The following is a 14,736-nucleotide window of genomic DNA, read 5'->3' as shown; positions in this document are numbered from 1 at the left end:
TGAAATGGTTAACATAGATCAATTTATAAACATCCCATCAGGACAAGCGGCCATTTCATTCTGTTCAAATCTGCTCTGGTAGCTCTCTCTGCAAGTGAACAGATATACTCGCAACTGCCATCTTTTTATGCTGAGCATTCAAAGTGCTGAGACTGCATTTTCAGCGTGAGTTTTTAACGTTTAGGTGTTGTCTCATTTGAAACTGGACTCAAGTGACTGGTGTGCATGAAAAATGGCTCCACTGTGTGGGTTCTAAATCTAATGGTTCTGTATTTGTGTTTGGGCGAGAAGATTGTATGTGTATATACCTGTGTCTTTTGAATCTCTCCGCTTAGCTACTCACTGCAGGGATCAACCTCTTGTGTCTGGTGTTTTGCGTGTAGACGCCTTCCTATCAGAGGAACAACCTTGTGTGCAGCGCAAAGAACAATTCAGGACTGACAGAATAAGTGATCACATGTATTCTCTAATGACAAACACTTGCTCATCACAGTCACACACCTTTGGTTGTATTGTGTCATTTTATTTTTGTTTCGTTTTGTCGTAAAAAAGAGAGAGAGAGAATGTGTGCAAGTGTGTGTGTGTGTGTGTGAGAGAGAGCCGGTGAGCATGCATGCATAATGAGATGCGATCAGAACTTGTACGTCACTTCTGCTTAGGTGGTCAGCCATGATGCTATAGCAGATCTTCATTCATGTGTCTCGTCAGAGCCTTACCAAACTTCAAACGGCAGTAGTATTACTAGCTTTGCTGAGGGTTTTCAAGACTTCCAACACCTTTCTCACTCTTTTATATTTATTTAAGAGCCCATACTTTATGAGGTTTTTTTCTCACAGTCATTCTTCATAGAGCATCTACGGTTGTCTCAGTTCGAGCTCCAACATCACCATAGGTCTGTCTCGCTGGCTATAGCCCACCAACATGTGAAGGAAGAAAATGTTGGAGAACCGTAGGTCTGTCTCGCTGGCTTCTGGGGCGAGGAGCTAATCCTACGCTGTGTCTTAGTTTTACAGTCACTGACCAGCTTTCAGTTTTTTTATGCCGCCTAGCTCTCCCTCCCTCTGCCCGGGTGTCTCTGTATCTCTACGCATTGGTCTGTATTGAGGTTCTTTCTTGCCATGTTTGGTGTGCTGGCAGCCCAGGCTGTGTCCACCAGATTTGCGGAAGGGGGAAGGAGGGGGGGTCTTTTGGCGGGTTTTGATAGGAAAGTCCTGATGTGTGTGTGTGTGTGTGTGTGTGTGTGTGTGAGAGAGAGAGAGAGAGAGAGAGAGAGAGAGAGAGAGAGAGAGAGCGCTTTTTACTGCAGGGATATAGTTTGTATACATACATAAATACTAAAGTTATCCAGCCTCCGTGTCACTCATTTTCATTCTCACAAATTGATTCCAGTCGCATACCATTCGTTTCAAATTGTGTTGAAAGTAACGGAAAGGAAGAGAAGTGAAAACAGCAGTAGTCCAGTATTCTTTACTTAGAGAGACGGTGGATTCTTGCGTCTCGTCAATCTGTGGTATTGTCGTCAGTGTGCGAGTTAGTTGGACTCTTGTTCTGTGCGAGTCAGCGTATCAGTTGGCCTCTTCTGAAACGCCACTTGGAGACCCGGTCTTGTGATGAATTGTAAGAGGTTGTAATTGTGCAAGTCCTCCGTAGGTCAGTATTGTTATCCTGGAGTGGGGCTGGGTGTGGGCACATCTGGTGCCAAGCCAGCGGAATAGTCGACTGTGTTGTTCCTCGACAAAGAGAACAATCGGTCAATTGGACACATCTCGGGCCAAGCCAGCGGAATAGTCGACTGTGTTGTTCCTCGACAAAGAGAACAATCGGTCAATTGGACACATCTCGGGCCAAGCCAGCGGAATAGTCGACTGTGTTGTTCCTCGACAAAGAGAACAATCGGTCAATTGGACACATCTCGGGCCAAGCCAGCGGAATAGTCGACTGTGTTGTTCCTCGACAAAGAGAACAATCGGTCAATTGGACACATCTCGGGCCAAGCCAGCGGAATAGTCGACTGTGTTGTTCCTCGACAAAGAGAACAATCGGTCAATTGGACACATCTCGGGCCAAAGACAGCGGAATAGTCGACCGTGTTTTACCCAGACTAAGAGGACAACATGTCTGTTTGACTTAGACTGAAAATATGCATCGGTCGAAATATCCTGGCTATGAAAAAAGTGTCTTTGGGCTGGGGGGCAGAGACTTGATGGTGGAATTCAACTGGGTATCCCTTGCTTACACCAGTCAGTTGTGCATGAAGTTGAACAGTAATATTTGTGGGATAAGTTATTTTGAGAACAGCTGTAGATAGCTAAAAAGAGCTTGTGTGTTTAATTTCCCTTTGCTTGGCGTGATGAAAGCTGGATGTACGTATAAATGTTAAACAAATTTAACTTTGTTTTTTTAACTCAGCGTTTGAGTTGCACAGCTTCGATGGAAATGGTGTGTTGATTGTGAACTTCCAGGGCGTAAAGGTGCACATAATTTGATTGCCGTCAAAATAATAGCCTCACCAAAACAGGTTGTTACAGCATTAACAGTAGCTACCAAAGTAAAGCTTTGCTTACCGCTTCGCCTTTTCTAGTTTTTGTTGATAATAGAATTGAATCCAAGGCTTTGACGTCGCTGTTGTACATGTACTTGCTCCAAGTTTCCTTTTTACGAGTATTTTAAATGAAACCACCAAATGTGTTGTGTCTTCACGTGGCTGTATAGATGTGATATAAAGTGATAGAAGCCAACAACTGCAAGTATGTGTTCAATTTGTTTTATATTTATTTAAGTTAGTCCCTATAGTTTGCTTCCTCTTATGTTCCAACAGTAGTTGAGCTGGACAAAGCTAGCAAAAGTTTAGTTGTTGTGCCGATCATGTGTGTAAAGTGATGAATAGCACCATATGATGATATCTGTAAAATGAGGTTTGTCCAAACTAACAAAGTAATGTTCAGTGTGTATACTGCGTGACTTCATGGGTTCTGCATTGATTGTCAGACAGTGGTGTGGGTCCTAAGTTTGACGATCTCCTGATTGCTGGCTTTAACTCGTACCAGTTCGGGGGTTTTAGGGCATATTTTACAGTGCTGTTGGTGCCTACTTGCCGAGTGGCTATCTGGGGTCATATTCTAAATGAAATATAGAAAGTTATATATCAAATGAAAGGAAAATGAATAAGCTTTTCATATTTGCAAAGAGAATTGTGCTATCTTTAAAGGTAAAAAAGGTTATGGGGGTGACAACATGATTTTTGTTGAAATTTGTACGCCCATTTTTTGAAACACGTGACAAACACAAAGAAGACATTTTTTTTGTGTTCAGTTTATTTTAGATATGCTGCTAACTAGTCTGTTTTGGCATTCATTTTACACAACATAGCAAAGTTTTATTGAGTCACCTGAATACCCCCACCCAAATTTCAAAGTTGGACGTTTCATGACATACGCATGCCTGAGGCCAACAACAAAAAAGTCTGTTTACGGTATCCCGACCGACCCTAGTTTTTCGCGCGACCCTAGACTTTTTTTTGACATTTGGGGGAGAAAAAAAAAATCTGTTTTTTGGCAAAATAACTTAAAAATATGTTTTTTTGGAGAAAAAAAAAAGTCTTTGTTTTTTGGCAAAATAGCTTAAAAATATGTTTTTTTGGAGAAAAAAAAAAGTCCCGACCTACCGACCCTATTTTTTTGGCCTATGTTACCATTAACAGACTTTTTTTGTTTTTGTGCCTAATAATGCATTCCTATAACTAACTTATAACAAAAACCCAGCTTGTTTCTGTCATAAAGTGTGTCTAACATATGAGTTTATCCACTGCCCGGGACAAATCTTGATGAAGGTGTGTTGATCACACAGAAATTTAAAACTTTTCTTCTGATATGCAAGATTTGTCTGTGCATCATCGACGTATCTTTGGCCATCTGAATTTTCTCTTTCTCTCCGAGTATGGAGCTACTTTTATGTGGGGAGTTGCTTTTACGGATCGCTCTATTTTCATACACAGTTTATGCCTTAGCCATAAATGGCATAATCAGCAGGAGACACTGGCCAATGCTCCTTTTTTATCCCATCATGTGTTTGAAGCTGCTACGCTTCATAGATTATTCTGTAAATTCTGGGAGTTGTTATTTTATTTTATTTTTGTTTTATCTTTTTTGCTCTGTTTCTAGTCGGCTGTGTAGAGTGTGTCTGTGGTTCTCGTTTGGCATTGCAATGCTCTGTTTCTAGTCGGCTGTGTAGAGTGTGTCTGTGGTTCTCGTTTGGCATTGCAATGCCCTGCTCCTGCCCTAACAGTATTCACAAAGTTGCTGCTCAAGGTTTAAGTTTTTGAGTTGCTTCTCTTTTTATGTGCTACTTGCTTTATCCGTAAACAAGTTGTTGTAACTGTAAATATATTTTATACTTATCTTGAAGGATATTTTTCTGCGCAAGATTCTGTTTCTAGGCTTTTTAACTGTGTTGTGTATTATGAGGGAGACAATGATTACAAAGCAGAGACAAAGGGAAGCAACACATTTTGTTAAGTGATACAAAGAAATGTCATCGCCACAAGTTTCAATAAAAGAATGACATTATCTTATTAAGTAATACAAAGAAACGTCATCGCCACAAGTTTCAATAAAAGAATGACATTATCTTATTAAGTAATACAAAGAAACGTCATCGCCACAAGTTTCAATAAAAGAATGACATCATCTTATTAAGTAATACAAAGAAATGTCATCGCCACAAGTTTCAATAAAAGAATGACATCTTATTAAGTAATACAAAGAAATGTCATCGCCACAAGTTTCAATAAAAGAATGACATCTTATTAAGTAATACAAAGAAATGTCATCGCCACAAGTTTCAATAAAAGAATGACATCTTATTAAGTAATACAAAGAAACGTCATCGCCACAAGTTTCAATAAAAGAATGACATTATCAGACCTGTTTACCCCCATAAGTGTTTTGGAGTAATGCTAAGCCCCAAAAATAGTAATCCTGGCACAAAAATAGTAATCATCCAGCATTTGTCACCAATTACAACGCACATGACAACTGTGTCTGCGAAACGCAATCATGCACATATATCCATCATTCACAAACAAAACACATCAGTCAGTTTTTGTAGTCATCATAATTTCAAAGAAGATCACGTCAAAAGCACATGCATCACTGATTCTTTTTCTTTTGCTCGTAGTAGGCCTTTTTCAGTGTGTCAAGCGCTTCTCTGCTGTACTTGCGCTTGCCGAATGAGTGAGGGCGAGACTTCACCACTAGAAGACTCTCCAGCGTCTCATCAGACAGACATGATCTCTGGTCAGTGATGTGCTTTTTCACCCCATTTTGCCATTGAAAAAAACAATGCCAAACATGTGAATTAATTAAAAAAACAAAAAACCATATCATTTATGAAAATCGTAGTCTTGAAACGGATAGAGGAATGGCGTATTTTTTGCAGAAAATCGTAATAAATTACGCCAAAATCGTAAGGGTAAACAGGTCTGCATTATCTTATTAAGTAATACAAAGAAACGTCATCGCCACAAGTTTCAATATAGGAATGACATCATCTGTCTAGCTTAGAGGGCAACATTCAGGTTGTTCTGAACAATCTGTGCGGCTTTGTAGCGTTTCCAATCACCGTGGTTGGGTGTAGAGAAGTTCTTCTGCCCGTTCATGTCTTCCTTTCCCTTCTTATACTGCTTGGCTCTGTCTCAACTTTGGGTATGTCCTGAATGCTTACAGCAAGGACTACTACTAGTCCTGAATGCTTACAGCAAGGACTACTACTAGTCCTGAATGCTTACAGCAAGGACTACTACCAGTCTTGAATGTTTACAGCAAGGACTACTACCAGTCCTGAATGCTTACAGCAAGGACTACTACTAGTCCTGAATGCTTACAGCAAGGACTACTACCAGTCCTGAATGCTTACAGCAAGGACTACTACCAGTCCTGAATGCTTACAGCAAGGACTACTACCAGTCCTGAATGCTTACAGCAAGGACTACTACCAGTCCTGAATGCTTACAGCAAGGACTACTACTAGTCCTGAATGCTTACAACAAGGACTACTACCAGTCCTGAATGCTTACAGCAAGGACTACAGTAGTACCTGCCATATCCGGTCACCCATTAGTCATTGCAAAGGTGACCGCAAATATCAGGTGGCCGTTCATTACAGGCCCCCTCCTCCTCCAAAAAAAACCAAAAAACACGATCAAGTTTTCATGAAGAAAAGAAAGCGATCATCCACGAGCCGCCGATTCATTGTCTCTGTTAGTTTTGCTTTCGTTTATACATCTTAATTATTTGCGTGTTTAACTCGATCGTCCTGGCTAAGCTATTGTTTCGTATGTTTCTATGTGTGTTGTTTGGATTATTATATATGTATTTGAGTGTCAGATAAACAAGTGTTTCAAACTCACATCAGCTGTGATCGATCCGGAAGTGACTGCCGTAAATGTACATGTATGCGCATGTCTGTATTTACAGTTTGCGCATGCGTAAGTATTCATGTCGTCTGCTCGTGCTGTGCCGTCTGTGCACACAACACACACACACACACACGCTCGCCCGCGAAAGTGACAAGTGGCCGTTAAGTGGCCGCTCCTGTCGAGTAAGAGGGGCACCTTAGGGCAAAAATCAGTGACCGTTGACCGCGTCAGACAGGTTAACGGCCATTAAGAGTCAATTATAGAAGGAAAACTCATTAGTCATGGGAAAGCTGGCCGCTCCGGGCAGGTTCACGCCCACGAAAGGGCCGGAAATGGAAGGGACTACTGTACTACCGGTCCTGAATGCTTACAGCAAGGACTACTACTAGTCCTGAATGCTTTCAGCAAGGACTACTACCAGTCCTGAATGCTTACAGCAAGGACTACTACCAGTCCTTGGCTTACAGCAAGGACTACTACTAGTCCTGAATGCTTACAGCAAGGACTACTACCAGTCCTGAATGCTTACAGCAAGGACTACTACCAGTCCTGAATGCTTACAGCAAGGACTACTACTAGTCCTGAATGCTTACAACAAGGACTACTACCAGTCCTGAATGCTTACAGCAAGGACTACTACCAGTCCTTGGCTTACAGCAAGGACTACTACCAGTCCTTGGCTTACAGCAAGAACTACTACCAGTCCTTGGCTTACAGCAAGGACTACTACTAGTCCTTGGCTTACAGCAAGGACTACTACTAGTCCTTGGCTTACAGCTATTTGCACAAATTCCATACATGTTTGCCACTGACAACATTTGGAAACTTTGTGAAAGATGACATGAGGATCTGCTGTGTTAGAGAAGTGCCAACATCAGCTTGTGATGTAGAATGTAGCAGTCCCGGAGCATACTGTCACTAAACGTCATACTGTCACTAAACGTCATACTGTCACTAAGCGTGGACATGAAAATCATCTGATTGTTTTTCTGTATTGTAGCCCGTGCCTGAACATGAAAGCTTGGGGAACGTTTGGAAATATTGGTAAGTGATTCTTGCTGGTCAACATCGGACATTTCTGCAGCAGCCTGTAGTTGCCTAAACGACGTGACGGGGAATGCATTTAAAGCAAAGCGTCAGCTTTAAGTTTTCCATCACCCCTTGGGGTTTTAAGAGTTTTCAGTCTGCTTTTTATGTGAAAGAAAATGAGCGTTGAAAAAGATTTAGACATCCACTTTGCTGAGCATACAGTGTGTCTATGCTTGAGTTAGCTGTGTAGTGTTGGCCAGTTGTAGAGCGAGTCAGAAAGCAGACTGATTTGCTTTTAGAAGTGATGTGTGTCCGCCTGGCGTCTTTATTAGATACACACAAAGGTGTGGCGGGATGTACTAGATGTCAGGGGATGTCAACCAGTTGTGGCTACCCCTTGCTAGATGTCAGTGGATGTCAACAAGTTGTGGCTACCCCTTGCTAGATGTCAGTGATGTCAACAAGTTGTGGCTACTCCTTGCTAGATGTCGGTGGATGTCAACAAGTTGTGGCTACCCCTTGCTAGATGTCAACAAGTTGTGGCTACCCCTTGTTAGATGTCAGTGATGTCAACAAGTTGTGGCTACTCCTTGCTAGATGTCGGTGGATGTCAACAAGTTGTGGCTACCCCTTGCTAGATGTAGGTGGATGTCAACAAGTTGTGGCTACCCCTTGCTAGATGTCAACAAGTTGTGGCTACCCCTTGCTACATGTCAACAAGTTGTGGTTACCCCTTGTTAGATGTCAGTGATGTCAACAAGTTGTGGTTACCCCTTGTTAGATGTCAGTGATGTCAACAAATTGTGGCTACCCCTTGCTACATGTCGGTGGATGTCAACAAGTTGTGGTTACCCCTTGTTAGATGTCAGTGATGTCAACAAGTTGTGGTTACCCCTTGTTAGATGTCAGTGATGTCAACAAATTGTGGCTACCCCTTGCTACATGTCAACAAGTTGTGGCTACCCCTTGCTACATGTCAACAAGTTGTGGCTACCCCTTGTTAGATGTCAGTGATATCAACAAGTTGTGGCTACCCCTTGCTTGATGTCAGTGATGTCAACAAGTTGTGGCTACCCCTTGCTTGATGTCAGTGATGTCAACAAGTTGTGGCTACCCCTTGCTTGATGTCAGTGATGTCAACAAGTTGTGGCTACCCCTTGCTACATGTCAGTGATGTCAACAAGTTGTGGCTACCCCTTGCTTGATGTCAGTGATGTCAACAAGTTGTGGCTACCCCTTGCTTGATGTCAGTGATGTCAACAAGTTGTGGCTACCCCTTGCTACATGTCAGTGATGTCAACAAGTTGTGGCTACCCCTTGCTTGATGTCACTGACAGTGGATGTCAACAAGTTGTGGCTACCCCTTGCTAGATGTCAGTGGATGTCAACAAGTTGTGGCTACCCCTTGCTAGATGTCGGTGGATGTCAACAAGTTGTGGCTACCCCTTGCTAGATGTCGGTGGATGTCAACAAGTTGTGGCTACCCCTTGCTAGATGTCGGTGGATGTCAACAAGTTGTGGCTACCCCTTGCTAGATGTCAGTGGATGTCAACAAGTTGTGGCTACCCCTTGCTAGATGTCAGTGATGTCAACAAGTTGTGGCTACCCCTTGCTAGATGTCAACAAGTTGTGGCTACCCCTTGCTACATGTCAGTGATGTCAACAAGTTGTGGCTACCCCTTGCTTGATGTCACTGACAGTGGATGTCAACAAGTTGTGGCTACCCCTTGCTAGATGTCAGGGGATGTCAACCAGTTGTGGCTACCCCTTGCTAGATGTTGGTGGATGTAAACAAGTTGTGGCTACCCCTTGCTAGATGTCAACAAGTTGTGGCTACCCCTTGCTAGATGTCAACAAGTTGTGGCTACCCATTGTTAGATGTCAGTGATGTCAACAAGATGTCGGTGGATGTCAACAAGTTGTGGCTACCCCTTGCTAGATGTCGGTGGATGTCAACAAGTTGTGGCTACCCCTTGCTAGATGTCGGTGGATGTCAACAGGTTGTGGCTACCCCTTGCTTTCATCAGAAGCCATGGGAATTGTGTTCCATCTTACCAACAAGGGTTTCTTTTGTTAAACTGAAAAATGTGCACATATCATGGGAAAAGAATAGGTTGGCTCGGGATGAAGTCGTTGTACATAAATGTAAGCAAGGTGTGTGTTTCTTGCCTGAGACTGTGCCAAATTCTTCTCATTCTGTTTGTAATTTTGTGCAAAGAACAATTTTGTGTTGTCCCATTTTCCTGGAATTATTTGTTTGTTTATAGATCCGTATGTGTGAGGAGCTTTGCTTTCTTTTAATGCATTTGCTGATTATTATTTTCTTGCTTGTGTTTTTTTTTCTACCTTTTAGCGCATGTGTTTTTTTAAGGCTTTTTATATGGAACAGCATGGAATTGAGGACAAAAATGCTGCAGTTACATACAGTAGAGTGTTGGCTTTCTTTGTTGAGGACTGGCAGCTGAATACACTTATGTAGTTGTTGTTAGGAAAATGACTGAAGAGAAGATAGGGATATGTCTTTGTCATTCTGCTGTAGGTCTCACAAAAAGTGATATTGGTAGACCACAGCCTTGTTTTGATGAAGTAGGTTCATGTTATACTGAACTTTGTTGTATGTGTGAATTTCGTTATTTATTTTTGCCATTTGAAATGCAAAAGGGCAATTAAGCTTGTCACTGTTTGTGCTTATACTGAACAGTTTACATGGAATCTAAGCAGTGTATACCATCAATAGTAAGTGTTGTCAAATATGAATAATATCACACATGATGATGACATAGGGCATTCAACAAGGTGTTTGCAATGTTGCAGAAGTTTGAGCGGTGAAAAACTGCATACCCATTGAGAGGCAGCATTACAATGTTTGTCAACGAGAGCGGAGTGAGAGTTATCTTTCCTTGATTAAGCCTTGTCACGATTTTGTATGGTTAGGCTTAATGAGCTGAAATGCTTGTATGTGTTGCTGCTGCTTATTTTCTGCTGTGTAAAAGCGATCAAAACATGAGGACGATTGGAGTGTGGAAATGACTGTGGTCACAGAGTTAAAGTGACTGTGGTCACAGAGTTAAAGTGACTGTGGTCACAGAGTTAAAGTGTCAGCAACGGGCCTGGAGATAAGCCAGTGTATATCAGCAGTTGACAGTAAATAGGACTGGTTTGTCCCCATCTTTCTTGGTTTTACTTTTGTCAATTTAATTTGCCTCTACTCAGAACTTGTGTGAACTCCAGCAGTGTGTGGCTGTATTGGCTGTACATGTACATGTATTTCTCTATTCTTTTTTCTTTTTTCTTCAGTTTCAGGGTCAGACAGAAAGAAACTGGAAAAATAGGGTGCGCTAACTAATTTATTTTATGGGTTGATTTCTTGGAGTCAAGGGCTAAGAGTGTGCATACACTGCTGTTTATATTTCTAGCACTTGTAACAGTGCATCTTTAGAGTGCAATGCACAGTGCTGTATGCCTGGAAGCAGTGCATCTTTAGAGTGCAATGCACAGTGCTGTATGCCTGGAAGCAGTGCATCTTTAGAGTGCAATGCACAGTGCTGTATGCCTGGAAGCAGTGCATCTTTAGAGTGCAATGCACAGCGCTGTATGCCTGGAAGCAGTGCATCTTTAGAGTGCAATGCTCAGTGCTGTATGCCTGGAAGCAGTGCATCTTTAGAGTGCAATGCACAGTGCTGGAAGCAGTGCATCTTTAGAGTGCAATGCACAGTGCTGTATGCCTGGAAGCAGTGCATCTTTAGAGTGCAATGCACAGTGCTGTATGCCTGGAAGCAGTGCATCTTTAGAGTGCAATGCACAGTGCTGTATGCCTGGAAGCAGTGCATCTTTAGAGTGCAATGCACAGTGCTGTATGCCTGGAAGCAGTGCATCTTTAGAGTGCAATGCACAGTGCTGTATGCCTGGAAGCAGTGGTTCCCCCTTAAAGAGGAGGGAGTCTTAAAATGTAGGTGCAGAGTTTTCATAACACAGACATAAGATGATAAGTGTGAGATATGGTGATAATGAGGTGAAAATATTATTAGCCCCCCAAAAATAGTGTGCATTTAGTTGCATATTTGTAGATTTTGTTTAAATCAGAAAGCGGACACCCAAACCGGTTTGCACATTATTTTCGGGTGAATAAATGTGTTTTTCTTCCACTGTTTCACCACGCCTCTCTCTCCTTTATACCAGCCTTAGGTGGCAGCCGTTTGGTTATTTTAATTTAGGAATGTGAAGTACATCTCCAGGTTGTACCCAGTTGTTGTTTTTATAGAAAAGTGAGAGACATTGAATGAACAGCCTCCTTAGTATTTGCAGTGTTTTGACCTGGACTTCATGGCTCCAGGTTGTACCCAGTTGTTGTTTTTATAGAAAAGTGAGACATTGAATGAACAGCCTCCTTAGTATTTGCAGTGTTTTGATCTGGACTTCATGGCTCCAGGGAAAATTGCTGGTCCTTTGACTGACTGACTTACTGCCCATTATGCCGGTTGGCATGTAGCAACCTTGTCCTTTTAGCTGACGTTTTAAAAGTTGAACTGTGAAATCAGGAAGACATTAATTGCACTTTCACGATCACCAAGTGACTGTTGTTTTGCTCACGCCAGTTTTGTGTAACTTGATTGCACAAATATGCCAGTCGCCTGGAAACAGGAGGTTATTTCTCATGTGTTCATCTCATTTTGCTCGTTTGGATTTGACTTTAATCTCCTCAGGTGAATGTCTCATTACTGAATCATCAACACACGTAAACTGAACAGTATAGTCAACATTTTCATTGACAATATAAGTGGAGATATTATTCAAGCGTGTTTTCCTGTCCCAATTTCTGACGGCTTTGTTGTTCACAGCTGTACAGCTTGTTTCTTGTCCAACATGCGTGTAATAGAAAACTCTTTTTGACATGCTCAGTGTACACCAAGTCACTTGGGGGGGGAGGGGGGTCAAGTTACCTGTGGGAGGGGGAGGGGGGTTGCTTATCAAATGTTTGAGGAGGAATCCCCAAGCTGAACTGCTGTTTGCTGTGTTTTGTTCTGCTGGAGAGAGAAATTCTCACATGGACATCTTTTCGCCACTGCGCACACAAGCAAGCACACACACACACGCACACGCACGCTGACTGTCAGCAGAATAAAGACTGTCATGTTGTGGACGTGGAATCTCCTACTTCTCTGTCTGATTTCTCAAGTCGCATGTAGTTTTCATTGTTCTAAAAGAGGAGGATGAATGAGAGGTGCATGTGTTTGTGAGTGAGAGAGTGTGTGTCTGGGTGCTTGTATGAGAGACACGGCGAGTGTGTGTGTGGGTGCTTGTATGAGAGACATAGAGAGAGTGTGTGTCTGGGTGCTTGTATGAGAGACATGGAGAGTGTGTGTGTGGGTGCTTGTATGAGAGACATGGAGAGTGTGTGTCTGGGTGCTTGTATGAGAGACATGGAGAGAGTGTGTGTCTGGGTGCTTGTATGAGAGACATGGAGAGAGTGTGTGTCTGGGTGCTTGTATGAGAGTGTGTGTCTGGGTGCTTGTATGAGAGACATGGCGAGTGTGTGTCTGGGTGCTTGTATGAGAGACATTAGAGAGAGTGTGTGTCTGGGTGCTTGTATGAGAGACATAGAGAGAGTGTGTGTCTGGGTGCTTGTATGAGAGACATGGCGAGTGTGTGTGTGCCTGTGTGCATGAAACTGTGTCTGTGGATATAGTTGTGAATGGAAAACACTACTGACCTCTGTATGGAGGTCACCCAGTCAAGTTGTACACATGTATCCAGGGTGGGACATATCACCTGTACATACAGTAGCCGTTAGCGTCCACGTCCATGCTTTGTTCTCCACTGATTGACCATTATTTCGCCCCCTGTTTTCCTGGGGCATCTTGACACCTCGCTGCACAGGAGGGGTCAAACTCGACCTAGCTTTGAGGCGCTGTCAATGTTATTCCCAACAGATGATCAATGTTTGTATTGTGTTGTTTTTCCTCATGATTTTGATCTGAGCCAGAACTCAGTGCAGTGGTACCTGTGATGGAAGGACATCCTTGGGATCAGCCAAAAGTGTCCCGGCATTAGGGGTGTCCTTTTGTGAAAGGTTTTAGTGGTTTGTAGACAAAAGGACAACATACAGTGCACTTATTAAAAGGTGGGGGGGCTCACCCGGCAGGTACCACTGTAGTGTTAACTGTGTGTAGTAGAGTTGAACCACAAGAGGCATAAGCAGTGACCGACCCTTCCCTACGACTTGCTATTGGCTATGGAGTCTCAATATTGTCTATTGTACAAATGAGTGTTGTGTGTTTTCATCACTGTTGCTGCTACTGGTGTGGGACATGGACACACGACCACTATTGCCATACCACAAAGCCAGCTCAAATACTCTACTTCTCTCTCACAATTTTTCACTCTTCTGAGAAATGTGTGATCAGTGATTGTACTAATAGGTTTACATGAGCACAAGACAAAAACTTGGCTTGGAATGGCTTGTACATTAGCGTGTACATCAGAATGAGAGAACTTTCACCATGCTTTTTTTTTCTTCCTGTTTTTATGAAGTAATTATGTGAAAATAAAGCCATATTGTAAATTATGGTAAGCATTTTACCTGGTTGATTTTTATGTTCTTAAAAGTAGGTTTTGATATTTGTTATTTTCTCTTGGATTTGAGCGCTGGTAGAGGGAGCTAACCCACTAACAAACAGCAGTGCTGTTGACATTTTGAGTTTCCTTTTTTCCAGCTGAGTTTGCATGGCTATGGAATAGCTGTGGTGCTATAGAGAGTGTGTTGTCCCACGATGTGACAAGTCCCTTCCCCTCGCCCCATTGGGCAGGGAGGCCCCCCCCCCCCCCCCCCAGCATTGTGTTCTTTTCTATTGTCAATGTCATTGTGTACCTTTAGCCCAGAGATAAAGAATGAAGAAAGAAAAACGATCAGTCTTTTGCCTTCATTTTCTTTAATGTTTGTTTTGTACTAGCGTGTTTTCACACTTCTTCATACTAACTCTTGCCTTGCTGGGTCAGACATTTGAGTTTTATTTATTGCTTTGATAATCTTATGCTTCTTCAACCCTTCCCTCCTGCATCCTAGATAACAACATGGACAATCCTGACAGTTTTTCTCTGTACAAGTTTGGCTTTGTAGTGTTATTGTTTTTTTAAATGTTTTTTTTTAGCTAATTTAATTTGATTTTGAAAGACCAGACTTGCGTTTTATCACCTTAAGTACTTATCTCACCTTAAAATTATTGTAGAAAAATGTTTTTGGTTGTTCCCCATTAAGTTGATAGTGAAGATTGACACATTCTTTTCTTGGAAGA

The 14,736-nt window shown here is 42.3% G+C and overlaps 1 protein-coding gene across 5 annotated transcripts in view; it reads left to right on the top strand.

Moving 5' to 3' along the window:
* LOC138958060 (PH and SEC7 domain-containing protein 1-like) overlaps nucleotides 1–14,736 on the top strand; it is a 53,631-nt gene that overhangs the window by 34,856 nt on the left and 4,039 nt on the right. For 2 of the 5 annotated variants that reach the window (XM_070329117.1, XM_070329114.1), the window contains exons 12-13: nucleotides 5,176–5,294; nucleotides 7,416–8,145. The exons of 1 other annotated variant lie outside the window; for it this stretch is intronic. In XM_070329117.1, the coding sequence (XP_070185218.1) occupies nucleotides 5,176–5,294; nucleotides 7,416–7,426 (130 nt within the window). In that variant the 3' untranslated portion in view covers nucleotides 7,427–8,145. Of the gene's footprint in view, nucleotides 1–5,175; nucleotides 5,295–7,415; nucleotides 8,146–14,736 lie in introns of those variants that run through there. 2 more of the 5 variants (XM_070329115.1, XM_070329116.1) reach the window with 2 other exon arrangements.

This window comes from Littorina saxatilis, linkage group LG2 (genome assembly GCF_037325665.1).
Source record: "Littorina saxatilis isolate snail1 linkage group LG2, US_GU_Lsax_2.0, whole genome shotgun sequence".
NCBI lineage: Eukaryota > Metazoa > Mollusca > Gastropoda > Littorinimorpha > Littorinidae > Littorina > Littorina saxatilis.
This window is presented reverse-complemented; position numbering and strand designations above follow the sequence as displayed.